The 15,339-nt window shown below is 39.7% G+C and overlaps 1 protein-coding gene across 1 annotated transcript; it reads left to right on the top strand.

The window, feature by feature from the left end:
* The first annotated feature begins 146 nt into the window (after window positions 1-146).
* THAP2 (THAP domain containing 2) lies at window positions 147-11,842 on the top strand. The gene is made up of 3 exons (XM_072843279.1): window positions 147-680; window positions 8,727-8,922; window positions 10,831-11,842. The coding sequence occupies exons 1-3, from the start codon at window positions 610-612 to the stop codon at window positions 11,218-11,220; spliced, it is 657 nt and encodes a 218-aa protein (XP_072699380.1). The 5' UTR covers window positions 147-609; the 3' UTR covers window positions 11,221-11,842.
* The last annotated feature ends 3,497 nt before the right edge of the window (window positions 11,843-15,339 follow it).

Here is a 15,339-nt window from a genome sequence, read left to right on the forward strand (position 1 = left end):
CCGCACCCCGGCGCCTCTCGCCGGGCCGCCGCGGCCCGCGTCCCCTCGCCCAGCGCCCCCCGGCTCTTCCGCCTCGCGAGAAAGGGGGCTCTGCCCGGGGCTCGGCCCGCGACGTCACTTCCGGCGGCGCGCAGGAAGCCGGCCGCGCAGCTCCCGCGTCGTCTCGCGGGACGCCGCGGTGGTCGCCGGGATGTGTAGTCCCGCCTTGCGGGGCGAGCCTCCGGGGCAGGGAGAGGGGGGTTCGGGTTTTCGGGTTTTCGGGTTTGTGCTTCCCGCGCAGCGCTCGCGCCCCGCCCGGGCTCGCCGCTGACGTGGACGGCCCGGGAGGCTCCTGAGTGATGCGGGGAGCGTTGTAATGGCCGCGAGCGCCTCGACCGAGGGGGCGCAGTGATCCCGCTCCGTTTTAGGGGGGCCCCTTAAGGGGGAGGCTAACGAAGGCGAGCGCGGCTCCGGGGCCGTCTGCTGCGCGGGCTCCAGGCCGCCGTGCTACTAGAGACCCCGGGGAGGCTGACCCCCCCCGCCCGCACCTGCAGCTGCACCTGCACCCGCACCCGCACCCGCACCCGCACCTCCGCCAGCGCCGCAGGACCGGATGACGGCGACGGGGACATGCCGACCAACTGCGCCGCGGCGGGCTGCGCCACTACCTACGACAAGCACATTAACATCAGCTTCCACAGGTAAGCGCGGCGCGGGTTAGGGACGCGGGCCCTCAGGTGCAGGGTCGCCGCTGCGGGCGCAGCCGGGGCCCAGCTGCCGACCCCACCGCCGGGCTCGTGCCCAGGAAGCAGCACTTCTGTCCTTTGCGCTGCCCTTCCCCGCCTCTGTCCCCCCCACCCTTCCCCTTTTTCTTTTTTTCTTCTTCTTCCTTTTTTTTTTTTTTGGTCCTTTTTCTCCCCGCCCTCCGGGAAAGATTAACTCACTTTGAAAGGGAAATCCGAGTCCCGCCCGGTGCTTACTCCCTGGGGGAAAAGTAAAAGGAGCATCCCGTGATTTCGTGCTCCGCGATGCATGGGCCTGGGTCTGCACGGGAATGGTGCCTTCCAAGCAAGCGAAACCTCCTGCTGCCGTCCAGATCGGGAAGCCAGGGGCGCCCCCTCCACCCCCGGGGCAGCACCTGCGTGACCCCGGGTCGCGCGGTCGAGTCCCCATCGGGCTCCCTGCAGGGAGCCTGCTGCTCCTCGGCCTGGGTCTCTGCCCCTCTCTCTGTGTCTCTCAGGAATAAATAAAATTAAAAACAAACAAAAACAAAAAAAACGGGAAGCGATCACTAGCCAGGTTGGCGTGGGAAGCATTTAGGTGCCTACCAGCCCCGCGCAGGTGGGTGAGCGCAGAACTGAGCTGTCAGTGCGGAGCCCGGCTTTCCTCCTCACTACGGTGCTGACCTTAGGTGTGGCTCCTCCATGGCTGCAGGAGCAATCCAGTCTTTCCTTCTGTCTAACCGGAGCCCTTGAGAACATTTTGAAGGCTGTGTGAAATACAGTAAGTACTCCATAAATGCTTACTTTCTCGGCAAGTGCCTGCAGAAAAGCAGCCTTGAAAAAAAAAAAGTTCTGTGCCAATAGTTCCGATTTATTATTTTTTTAAGATTTTATTTATTCATGAGAGACACAGAGAGAGAGGGCCAGAGACACACACAGGCAGAGGGAGAAGCAGGGAGCCGGACGCGGGACTCGATCCCAGGACCTCGGGGTCACGCTCTGGGCCCAAGGCAGATGCTCAACCACTGAGCCACATGGGTGCCCCTATGTTTTATGTTTTTATTTTTTATTTATTATTATTATTAAAGATTTGATTGATTGATTGATTGATTAATGAGAGACAGAGAGAGAGGCAGACAGAGAAGCAGGCTCCATGCAGGGAGCCCGACCTGGGACTCGATCCCGGAACCCCAGGATCACACCCTGGGCCCAAGGCAGATGCTCAACCACTGAGCCACCCGGGTGCCCCTATGTTTTATGTTTTTATTTATTATTTATTATTATTATTATTAAAGATTGTATTGATTGATTGATGAGAGACACAGAGAGAGAGAGGCAGAGACACAGGCAGATGGAGAAGCAGGCTCCATGCAGGGAGCCCGACCTGGGACTCGATCCCGGGACCCCAGGATCACACCCTGGGCCCAAGGCAGATGCTCAGCCACTGAGCCACCCAGGTGCCCCTATGTTTTATGTTTTTATTATTTATTATTATTATTAAAGATTTTATTGATTGATTGATGAGAGGCAGGGACCCAGGCAGAGGGAGAAGCAGGCTCCATGCAGGGAGCCCGACCTGGGACTCGATCCCAGGACCCCGAGGTCACGACTCGAACCAAAGGCAGCCACTCCACCGCTGAGCCACCCGGGCATCCCCAATAGTTCTGATTTTATGTATCTCACAACTTAGTACGATCTTAGAATATCCTTGACCCTTTCCTTACCTAATTATCACTAAATGCTCTCTTACTAAAAACTGCTACTTTGGGCAGCCCTGGTGGCACAGCAGTTTAGCGCGCCTGCAGCCGGGGGTGTGATCCTGGAGACCTAGGATCCATACCCACATGGGGCTTCCTGCAAGGAGCCTGCTTCTCCCCCTACCTGTGTCTCTGCATATCTCTCTCTCTCTCTCTCTGAATAAATAAATAAATAAATCTTTAAAAATAGTAATAAAATAAAATAACTGCTACTTAAAAAAAAGTCCTTGTGATGTTTCTGTTTTTCAGATATTTCATGGGAATGTAGCACTTCATTCATTCATCGAACGTGTACAGGATTCTTGTGCCTGACATTGTGCTAGCAATCCAGAAAGTTCTTTTTTTTTTAAGTTTTATTTGTTAGAGCTGGTGTGAGTGGATGGAGGGGCAGAGAGAGAGGGAGATAGCAGTCTCCCAGCCAAGCAGGGACCCCCCCCCCGGGGGGGGGGGTGCTGCATCTCCTGATCCTGAGATTGTGTGACCTGAGTTACAATTAGGAGTCCAGGGCTTCACCTACAGAGCCCGGCTGGCACCTCCCCCACCCCCAGAAAGTTCTTATACTCCTTTAGTTTAGTAGGTAGTGAGAAAAACATAAATAATTATAGTTAAGTGCCGCAGAAGAGACACTCAGGGATGTCTAACTTAGCCTTGTAAAGTCAAAGAACACTTCTTAAAGGATGTGAAATTTCAGATGATAACCAAAGGATGACGTAGATTTAGTCCTGTATGCTACCTTACAGATTTTCTCTTTTATTCAGTGAGCATTCGAGAAGACCTGAGGGTTTCTTAAAAGAATAGCATGATGAGATTTGCATGTTAAGAAGCCCTCTGGCTGCAGTGTGGACAATTTACAGTGTTAAAGTGCTGGTCAAGGATCATCAAGAGAAGAATTTGATTAGAAACGAGCTTATTCAACCTTAATTCGCCCACTCTTTCTTTCACAGGGAATTCTCATACAGTATCAACTGAGCTACACAAGGTACTTCAATGCAGGCACAACCAGCACTAGATTAGAAGAGGTGAGAGTTGAGAAGAAAGAGGAACTTGCAGGAAAACAAGGGAGAGTCCACCAGTAACCTAGGCCAGTAACTACTGACAGAAGGGGAAAGAAGTAGATAGACTTAAGAAATGTGTGAGTAGGAGGCGCCTGGGTGGCTCAGTGGGTTGAGTACCTGCCCTCAGTTCAGGTCATAATCTTGGGGCCCTGGGATGGAGCCCCACGCCGGGCTCCCTGTTTAGTGGAGAGTCTGCTTCTCTGCTTCTCCCTCTCCTTCTGTTCTACCCCCCCTCCATGTGCACTCTCTTTGTCTGAAATAAAATCTTAAAAAAAAAAAAAAGAGTAGAAACCACTGTATTTGGTAATTTGATGTGGAAGATGAGGGAGAGGGAGGAGTCCGAGGCACCCATCATCTTGAATGTTTGAGAGATACACAGTGATACAGTAACATGCATATTTGATGATTTGTCTTCTATGAAATTAATGTGTTCATGGAAATTCAGATCTTAACATTATATAATAAATTACATTCCTATTTCGTAAATACAATGTTTCACCAACTTCTTTCCTAGGGTGTTGATAGGTTTATCCCAGTGTACAACTTAGGTTGCCTATGCTCATTGTCCTGTTTTTCTTATCTGTTAGCCCACTCCAGTCTAAGTCCCCCCAACAGTCTCCTGAAACTGCTCTTGCTAAGATAAGTTATCGCTCTTGTATTTCTTTTTCATGGCATGTCTTCATTTCCTCCTTGAAATACTCTACTTTTGAATTATTTGATACTGATTTTGTGATTTTCATCTGGGACACCTTCAGTTTTCTCGGCCAGCCCCTTCCTTTCTCTGCCCCCTGACCTAGGTCTTTCCACTCTTATCAAAATGATTTCAACTGTTCCTGTGGACTCAGTTAACCCGTCGAAGCCTTGGAAATCAACATCTCCAGTCCAATCTTTCTAATGAGTTCCAGACTTATATAGGCCAAGTGTCTCGGTATATCCCTGGTCTCTCTTCAGTTCCTCGGGTTCAATATGTCAGAACTGTACTAATGAGCTTGCTCTTCCCCTAAAACTACACCAAGTCCCATACTCCCTTTCTCAGTAAACGAAAACACCGTCCACCCCGAAAGTGAGAGGATATCCTCCCTTGACTTCTCCCCATTCCCTCTTGATTGGATTGTTACAATAGCCTCTTACCTGGTTCACTGCTTCCATTCACGCACTCCTGACCTCTCTTCTATAATCAATGGTGTGTTGCTAAAGGTTTAACAACAGGATCGGGATCTCCAGGGAAAGGGGAAAGCACTGATTTGTGGTGTTTGCCCAATTCCCATGGCTGGTTTCAAGCTACCAATATGAAATCACTGATCACAGAGTTGGGAAGAAATGTGCAGTACCACTCTGTTCTATAGCATTTATATCACACAGTTATAACAGACACAAACAATTTTAAGAATAGAGGCAATAGTAAAGTAATAAAGAAATTATGGGTTTCAGTGTTTACTACCTTTGTTCTTCATTTAATTGCAAACTTATGTAATTTTTAATAATGGCTATATTTAATAGCCAGCTAAAACATTTTAGGTTAATAATTACCCTCTAAATTAGGCCTTTTAATGGCCTACCAATGCTATTTTGGATATGACTTCAAAATTACTCTTAACTTAGAAGGCTCTCCAGCATCATTTCATGTCATAACACTACACTACTCCTACCCTACTTTCCCTATCTAACTCCTACTCTCTTAAAGCCTCCTGACTAGGGTATCCCTGGGTGGCTCAGCGGTTTAGCGCCTGCCTTGGGCCCAGGGTGTGATCCTGGAGTCCCAGGATCAGGTCCCACGTCAGGCTCCTGGCATGGAGCCTGCTTCTCCCTCTGCATGTATCTCTGCCTCTCTCTCTCTCTCTCTCTCTCTATGCCTATCGTGAATAAATAAACAAAATCTAAAAAAAAAAAAAGCCTCCTGACTAGATTAGCTCTTACTGTTTTATGGCTCCATGCCACCCTGTACTTACCCCTTTATTACGCTCATGAACTTGTAATTACTTTTATTAATAAATAGCTTTTATTTAGTATTTACTGTGTACTGCGCACTGGGCAAAACATTTACTCACATTTTCTCATTTAATCCCTGGAACCATAGTAAGTACCATTATTACTTCACTGTATAGGTGATAAAACTGAAGCCTAAAAAGGCTCAAGAATTTGTCTGGTGTCACTCAGGTATCGCACTGAAGAAACCAGGATTTGCACCTCGATTTGACGCCAGAGACAACATTCTCAGCCACTCCTTTTTCCTGCGTAAAGCCATTTGATTTCTACCCTTCCCATTACAATATACCCTCACATAAAGGGTAGATACCATAAAGGTTAGGTCGGTTTTGTCTACCACTATGTCCTCAGTGCCTACGACAGTCTTGGAATATAAAAGGCATTCAGCTATTATTAAAGACTCAAGCAAAGTAGCATTATTTAAAACACTGGCTTTTCCAAAACATCTAATGTTTCTGAAAGTTTGGTTCTATTACTGGTAGACAAGAATATATCCAGCAGTTACCACCATGTTAATTTTTTAGTATTTACAACAGGATTTATTATGACTTAAAGTAAGCTTATGGGCTATATCTCCTACCCTTCAAAAATGCTGAGAAAAATCCAGACACATGAAAATAAGGTTAATGCTGTATATAAATATTGTCCAAAATCAAATATAAAATTGCTGATTATTTTTATTTTTCTATTTCAACACAGATAACTAAACATTATTTAGTAATGATGAATAATCCCCTTGGTTTGTTCATTCTTTGATTCACTGAGAAAGTTCATGGAGTGCTTACTTAACCGGATATAATGAAAAGCATAGCTCCAACCATGAGATACTTACGATATAGGAGTGGAAGTAGAAAAGTAAACCATTAGAATACAAATGATATTCTATATGATATATAAGAACATCTAACCCAGTCCATGAAAAATTTCCTTAGGAATGTGGGATTCCTAAATTGAATCTTAAGGAAGGAAAACTAACCCAAGTTAAAGTTCAATTAGGCATCAGGTTTCATAATCAGGGAGCTAGTTGGCTTTTTTTTTTTTTAAGGCTTTATTTATTTATTCATGAGAGACACACAGAGAGAGAGGCAGAGACACAGGCAGAGGGAGAAGCAGGCTCCATGCAGGGAACCCGACGTGGGACTCAATCATGGGTCTCCAGGATCACACCCTGAGCCAAAGGCAGATGCTCAACCACTGAGCCACCCAGGCATCCCAGGGAGCTAGTTTTAAAAAGAGCTAGAGACGCTTAGCTGGCTCAATTGGTAGAGCATGTGACTCGATCTCGGGGTCTTGAGTTCAAGCCCCATGTTGGGTGTGGAGCCTATTAAAAAAAAAAAAAAAGTCTTCTACAAAGAGCTAAAAAATTTAAAGGCTGAAAAATAATATCTGAAAACCACTCTTCATACATCTGAAGAATATTATAGCAATGATAATACAATGATACTTATTTGTTCTGCATCTTTATTGAGGCCCAAACAAGAAATGTGCTTGTAAACTAAAGTTTGACTTTTACCTGAGGCTATAGGAAACATTTCCAAACCCTTAAGTATTGGAACAGAAATCTTTGAAATGAGAATACATTATTAGTAACAGGTGAGGGCTAGGTAGAGTAGATAAATCCTCCATCACAGGTTTCTTTCTTTCTTTCTTTCTTTCTTTCTTTCTTTCTTTCTTTCTTTCTTTCTTTCTTTTTTTTACTATCACAGGTTTCTAATGAAATTTCTAGAAGCCTACATACATGAAAACATGAACTGTAAAGTGACATACAAATGTTAATATTTTCGGATTAGGGTATGTCTGGGTGGGGTGGGAGGGACAGGAGGTGGGGGTGGGAGGGTTCTTACCAGTTAGTCTGGGTTTTCGTCTGCCTGAGTCCCTCACTGCTGGTGATTTGAGCAAACCTACTATATCTGATCGAGCCAAAGTTGTTGCTACCTAGGAAAGCTTCACTTGGGGGTTTCTGAGCCACATGATCTTTTAACATCATTTTAATGGTTCTTTTTAAACACGAGTCAGTTCATAATTAATACTTAAAGGATAAAGTAGTCAAACTAAAGAGCTCAACTCAAACTTAATACATATAAATTTTGATTGTCATGTTCTCAAGTTAGCACAGTTTACCACTAGAATTTTGGGGCAGTCTCATATTTTTCTCCTTGACGGGTGTACACTGGTACATACATATCAGTATATTTTGTATTTAAAATAACCATGAAAGGAATGACATTCCTGCTGGGCTTGTCAGCAGCATTTTACTTTTAGTAATAATCATGCTTCCTACTGTACTATATAGCTTAAGAGTCCACTTTTTATTTTTTATTTTTATTTTTTTAATTTTTTTATTTATTTATGGTAGTCAGAGAGAGAGAGAGAGAGAGAGGCAGAGACATAGGCAGAGGGAGAAGCAGGCTCCATGCACCAGGAGCCCGACGTGGGATTCGATTCCGGGTCTCCAGGATCATGCCCTGGGCCAAAGGCAGGCGCTAAACCGCTGCGCCACCCAGGGATCCCAGAGTCCACTTTTTAAAAATATGTGCAGTTTACATGGAAGTAATACAGTGAATTGTTAGTTTATATTGTTTTACATCAGTTACGCCAACATTTGTGGAGCCCCTACTGTTTGCAAGGCATTGTGCTAAGTGTTAAAGATAAATAGATGATATAATGATCAATATGTCCTCAAGAAACTTATAATCTACTTTTATTTCACTGGAAATTTGTTAAAATGGAAAAATTACAAAAGAATGCGTTAAGTGTGTGACAGTGAAGGAACACAGAGGAAGGAATATCAGAATCTGTCTAGGCTTTCCCTGATAAAATTTAATCTGTAGATATTTGATTTGTCCTGACCATGTACATATGTCAGCAGCAAGCTGATCACAGCATTGTGAATAATGCTTATAATGGTTCTACATAACCTTGATTTATATAAGTATAGTTTATTTTTACTGCCAATGTTAAGAACTAAGTTGGGAAGAAAGGTCATTTTAAAGGCCTGAAAAATAAAAGCACTCCAGTCAGTTTTTCATTAGTTGTTTTGCAACTTGTAAAAGATAGCATGAATTGGTTTTTGTTCCAGTGTCTGGATATTAAAATTTTGTATATAAGTGGAAGATGCTTTAAATCATCATCCATCTTAAAATTTAAAATTCCTTTTAACCATTACAACCAGAAGTGTGATTGTTGGAAGTTGAATTGCCTTTTTTTTTTTTTTCTTTTTTTAAAAGGTTTCCTTTGGATCCTAAGAGAAGAAAAGAATGGATTCGTCTGCTTAGGCGCAAAAATTTTGTGCCAGGAAAACACACTTTTCTTTGTTCAAAGCACTTTGAAGCCTCCTGTTTTGACTTAACAGGACAAACTCGACGACTTAAAATGGATGCTGTTCCAACCATTTTTGATTTCTGTACCCATTTAAAGTCTATGGTAGGTAACATTACTTTTCTTTTACCCATTTTTACCATTTTTGGTACCCATTCTTTTTTCTTTACAAAGTAGAACAATTCAGAATATAATGAAGTTCATATATAATGATATGCCTCAAGAAAGTCACAAAACTTCCTCTTGTGCAGTAAAGGTGCAGGCTGCAGTTATTGCTCAGGTCTCCTGACTCCAATATTCTTTCCCCAATCCAAACTACTTTTACTGTATTGGAATTTTACATTACTTCCAGTTATTATCAATAATTGAATCAATGGTAAAACAGAAATCCTAAGTAAAGAAACCTCCAGCATCATTCTGCTCTGATGTTTAAGATAACATTCAAAATGGGTGTGAAGAGCTTTAAGAATACCACTCCCCAAAGAATCCCAGAGTTATACCAGAGAGTGTAAGTTCAGAAGAAGGCATCACAGAAAACTTCATTGAGCTCAGGCATTTAGGCTGGAGTTTGGGCTTGGACTTTGGAACGTAGGAGAAGATTCTTAACCTTGCACAGGACAATTACGGTAACATGATGAGAACAAAAGCCAATGGGTTGAGGGATAAGTAGAAAACAATTAAGTGTTAGGTAAGTGATATGTAAAAGGAAGGACAGAATTAAGGTATATGATGAATGTATTAAAACAATATTTCATCTAGTTGGGGAAAATCTGATCAGAGAGGAAAAGGTATTTGTCCACAAATGAATTTCTGTGTTAATAAATGTTTGTTGAATCAATAAAAGATACAAACTTATGAAGTTATAACCTAATCTGGGAACTTAAAGTGATTTAATAGTTGTGGGAATATAAATCAAGACGGTGAGTGGCAAAATGGGGTGAGATCCTAAATTGTAAGTTTGCCATGTAAAGATTTTTTTGTCTTTAGATAATGAGGCAAAGGGGAATCTAGCCAGTTAGAGAAACATCAAATCTGTCAGAAAAATTATTTTGGTAGCAGAATATGAATGAGGTTCAGAATGAGTGGACATCATTAAAGAATTTTTTAGTGGGATGCCCGGGTGGCTCTGCGGTTGAGCATCTGCCTTAGGTTCAGGGCACGATCCCAGGGTCCTGGGATCAAGTCCCACGTCGGGCTCCCCACAGGGAGTCTGCTTCTCTCTCTGCCTGTGTCTCTGCCTCTCTCTCTCTGTGTCTCATGAATAAATAAATAAAATCTTTAAAAAAAAAAAGAATTTTTTAGTATATTCAAGCCATATGTGATTATAGGCTTGGTGTAGGCCATAGCCTTAAGGATGATGGAGAGAAAGGATTGATGATAGAGATATTTTAAAAGTAGAATTAATTGAACTCGATGACCAATTGAGTAAAAGAAATAAAGGAAAAAAGAGTCCTTAGATTTGGGTAGAAAGTTCCTAGGCAGATTTTAAATCCTTGAATGGAAGATATAACTATGAACATTTAGTAAATCTACTCAGAAGCTTATTACTTGGGAATAATTTTTTTATTAAGTAGAACCTCAGTTTTGAAATATCAAATTGAAAGAATAGTATTTACTTAAAAAAGAGAGAAATCAGTACCACAGAAAAACCAGAACCAGATGTTTACATACATTATATTGGTCTTAGAAATTTCAAAATATTTTTAAAGTCTCCACAAAATCATACTCAGTAACTTGAAAGAGACCTTGGAAGTCCATTGTCTATTTTCAAACAATGTTTGTATCCCTCTGGAGAGAAAAGACAAAAAGAAATAAGGTGGCTGGAGTTAATTTAACAAGTTGAGAAACTTAAATCCACAATTACATGTGACGGGCAGGTGATGTTGCCAGTAAAACTTTTAAAATCAGTTTTTACAAGAGGAGTTTAATTACTTTTATACAAAACTAGGAAAAATTTACTTATTTGTGATATTTCATAATTTATGTTCAACCCTCTAATTTTATTTGGCTTAGAAACTCAAGTCAAGGAATCTTTTGAAGAAAAACAACAATTGTACCCCAAAAGGACCATCTAATTTAAAACCAAACATTAGTAGTCAGCAAGTACTACTTGAACACAGTTATGCTTTTAGGAATCCTATGGAGGCAAAAAAGAGGATAATTAAACTGGAAAAGGAAATAGCAAGCTTAAGAAAGAAAATGAAAACTTGCTTACAAAAAGAACGCAGAGCAACACGAAGATGGATCAAAGCCACGTGCTTGGTGAAGAATCTGGAAGCAAATAACATATTACCTAAGGGCACATCAGAACACATTTTACCAACTGCCTTAAGCAGTCTTCCTTTGGAAGATTTCAAGATTCTTGAACAAAATCCACAAGATAAAACATTACCAATTCTATAAAACAGTCATTTAAGATTAATTGGTCTACAAGGAACTTGAGGCCCATCCTTCATTCTATTCAAAGGTAAAGATATTTAAGGAAATTATGCCAAATTGGATATTTAATAAAGTTTTACTTAAAGTAACATTATATAATTTATGAAGACTTGATTATAAAAAAAAATGGAAACTTTCTATGAAACTTTTATTTGAAAAAGAATGGAAGTGCCTTACTTAAGAATTACGTACTGAAAAATTTTGCTAAGAAATTGTATGTTTGCAAGGTGTTTTTTTGTCTTTTAAAATTAAAGAACTGTGATATGTTTAATTTAAATTGGAAAAAAATTGTTTTTCCTGTACCAGTGTTGGGATATTACATTCTAAATAGGATGCTAAGTAGGAGTTAACCAACATTAAATATGACTTTAAAACTGCTGGGCTTTGTATTAATTGAATCATTATTGGCACTGGATTTGGAAATTTTATAGGAAAAAATTCTGAGGTATAAGGCAAATTCTGTTATTTAGTTAAACTTTCTGTATCTACTCACCAATAAAAGTGAGTTAATCATGGCTTCCCTCATGAAAATATTGGCTTTTAAAATAGATTGTAAAAAAAATAAAATAAAATAGATTGTAAAATATTTTGAAAATAATATTTTGGGGATCCCTGGGTGGTGCAGCAGTTTGGCGCCTGCCTTTGGCCCAGGGCGCGATCCTGGAGACCCAGGATCGAATCCCACATCAGGCTCCCGGTGCATGGAGCCTGCTTCTCCCTCTGCCTATGTCTCTGCCTCTCTCTCTCTCTCTCTCTCTGTGACTATCAGAAAGAAAGAAAGAAAGAAAGAAAGAAAGAAAGAAAGAAAGAAAGAAAGAAAGAAAGAAACCCTTGTGGATAGGTGATTTAAAAAAAAAAAAAAAAGAAAATAATATTTTGAAAGTGAAGTACTCTTGCATCATCCAAGCAAGGTAAGGCCTCAAGAACCTCAGACTAGTGAAAATAGGTAGCCGATTATACATCGTGAAATACTCTAGACATTGTGATCTAGCTTTTACCTTAAATAAAACGATAAATTCATATTATTTTTTTTCCTCATAATAAAAATATTTCATTTTCAGTTCCAAAGATGTTACATTAATTAGGCAACATGATACAAAGTTCTGTTAGGAATACCCCCTTGCCCGCATATATGTTGATACCAAAACTCTTACACTGTTTTTTCCCCATAAGCCCTCATTAGGTTTAATCACAGAAAGGTACTTACCATATTATATCTTCACAACTTAGATGGAATCAATCTATTGTACATATCAGCTTGCTTTTATCTCCCTTTTTAGCGAGTCTAATAGAGCAACTGTACTGCAGAAGGGAAGTGAAATGTATTTTCTATATAAATACATGTGTCTGAAAAGCTATGCAAATGCTAATTATTTTACAAAATAGAACTATGATAGTTTCCACTTGAACTAATTAAGCGGTTCACCATAATTCACCACATAAATTTTTGATTTTAATAAGAATCCTTCCCTTCAAATGTGATTTTTGGGAAAATCACATTAAATTTATTAATGTGTAATCAAGTTATTCAATCTTAGTTCAGGCTTCTGACACTACTATATGAAAGTAGCATGCATCTACCTAACCAAAATTGCTCTAAAGTTCTTCCTTTAAGGTAATAGCTATCTTATTTTATAAAGAAATTTGGCGGTTTTATCAGGGTGAAAGTTTTGTTTTTGATAGTATTTGCTTGGATCCTAGCAATAGTCTCCTTCCAGCATTAGCACTCTTTCTTTTAATAAGGATTGCCTCCCAACCAACTAGATTTCACAAAGGCAAGGATAAGAAAAGTCTGTATTATTATCATCAGGCACTTACAACAAATATTTATGAAAATCCTTTTGTGAATATTGTAAACCTTGTTAGTCATTTTATTTTAAATATTGGACATAACTCCTTGGAATTGTCATTTTGTTTTTTTTCTACTATGGTTTCAAATATCTCTTCACTTACTGACCATAACGTTATACCTCAAAATAAGTTGGGCTAATAATCATTTAAACATAAACTGTTTTCCAACAATAAACTCTCATGTAGTTCATCACCCCTCTCCAATATAAAACAAAATACTAATTAATGAAGGTCAGTTCCTATCTACAATAGTATCTTGGTGTCTTAAGGTAACATTTTAAAAATTACCCCAAAATCCCATAAAATACAAGCTTTTGACAAAGTTAACTTAGACTTCATTATTATTTGAGACTACTGAATAAATTACCACTCAGTAATTTTAAAGTAAATTTTTTTGGTGTTTTCTCCATGTCATTGTCAGGTTACTGTCCTGATAACATGCTTTAAATTCTCCCTGCATCAAATTGTTTCATTAACATACAGATACTTGTCTACCTTAAAACTAGGTTCATTCATAGAGAAAAACCTAAATCTTTTTAAATCCTGTTTTCAGTAGTTGATAAACTTATCATTTTGACTGTCTACCATCTGCTCTTTTTCATCTGCTGGACCCAACACATATCCTCTGTTCATTCTCTGTTGTTATTCATTCTATGCCTGCCAGGAACTAACCTCTACAAAGAACCAGCAAAAGGCTAATGACTTTATATAAAGATGACATGATTATCTGCCCTTAAATTCCTTAAGAGTCTCCTGAGAGAAAAAAAAATATCTTTGTAATACAATATGATAAATGTCATAAACAAAATATATGTGAAGTGCTTTGGTAAATGCTGTTGAGTTAGAATTTAATAAGTATAAACATTTTAGACCTTTTTCCCAAAAAACTTATCCCTTGAAACAAAACAGATTTATTTATTTATTCAAAATACTGTGTCAAACCCAAGTACCCAGATTTATTTGACATTTGATGTTTTTATAAAATAACGATCTACTAACAGATTTTTACAAATAATTCAGCTCAGAGTCTTAAAGTTAACAAAGCCCTATGGTATGCATTAGCTCTCTTGTCCTTTACAAATATTCTGTGGTGGGTGGCATTATCTCCAATATACAGATGAAGAAATCCTTGTTAATGTTATTTATTTACTTAGACGTTTAATGTGTGCTTATTGGCACAAGGAATAGAAATGCCAGCAGTCCAGGAAGTTAAATCCTAAATTGAACAATGGTGTTCAGCCTTCAAATCCTCTGCTCTGCCCTCCACGTTTTAGCCCCCTATCCAAAATATCAATCATGCTATTAAAGTAGGATGTCCTGTGTCTCAAAAAACTAAAATAAAAAATTTTTACATGTGTATATACTTAAGATAGTCTGTGAAGTCAGTATAGAACTTTTCTAGGTAAACTTTATAATGTTTGTATTTTATCTCATTTCTCAATATTAGAATACGGGTACATTTTAATTTTGGTATAATTGAGAAAATAGCTCATCTTTATGCCAGAATGTAGTTTTATTTAGGTATTTAGACAGTTGGAAAATTTCTAAAATTGATGATTTTATAATGTATGTTAAACAATTACATATTGTATTCTGAGTATGTTGATATTAAACATTTTTTTACAAGGAAATTACTGTCATTCCTATTATTTTACAAAAATGTACATGAATATCTCTGGGGAAATCTTTCCCCTAAATGGACCCCCTAAAATACTTCTGTAGAAGTCCTTGCCCCTAGATTGAAGCAAATTGTAAACAAAATAAAGATATGTAAAGCCTAGAAGAGGAATTTTAATTTTTGTTGCTCAAATTATATCCAAGCATACATTATAGTTTATTTGCACTGTTTTTTTTTTTAATCTTTTGGGTTTTTTAAAAGATTTTATTTATTTGAGAGAGAGAGAGCAGGACCTTAACAGGAGAGGGGGAGCAGAGGGAGAGGGCCAAGCAGAGGACACAGGGCTGGATCCCAGGACCCTGAACTTATGACCTGAACCGAAATCAAGAGTTGGACCACTCCCTGAGCCACCCACGTGCCCCTGCACTGGCCTATACTGGTCATGCAAACCTAAACCAGACATATGAAGGGCTATAAAAATTCTCATAAACACCAACATCAGACAAGGTTGCCCTGTGACTGATGAAATGATGGGGAAGAAAAAGCAAGATCAATCCATAATTTTGTCCAAGAGACAAAAAGAAGGTCATTAGGCAAGCCACAAAAATAATATT

This window comes from Canis lupus, chromosome 11 (assembly GCF_048164855.1).
Source record: "Canis lupus baileyi chromosome 11, mCanLup2.hap1, whole genome shotgun sequence".
NCBI lineage: Eukaryota > Metazoa > Chordata > Mammalia > Carnivora > Canidae > Canis > Canis lupus.

Bases quoted from the DNA above. Each gene is read 5' to 3' on its own strand.
- THAP2 (XM_072843279.1), top strand. From the start codon at position 610: ATGCCGACCAACTGCGCCGCGGCGGGCTGCGCCACTACCTACGACAAG. The intron at 681-8,726 runs GTAAGCGCGGCG...TTTTTTTAAAAG, and splicing joins ATTAACATCAGCTTCCACAG to GTTTCCTTTGGATCCTAAGA. The intron at 8,923-10,830 runs GTAGGTAACATT...TATTTGGCTTAG, and splicing joins GTACCCATTTAAAGTCTATG to AAACTCAAGTCAAGGAATCT.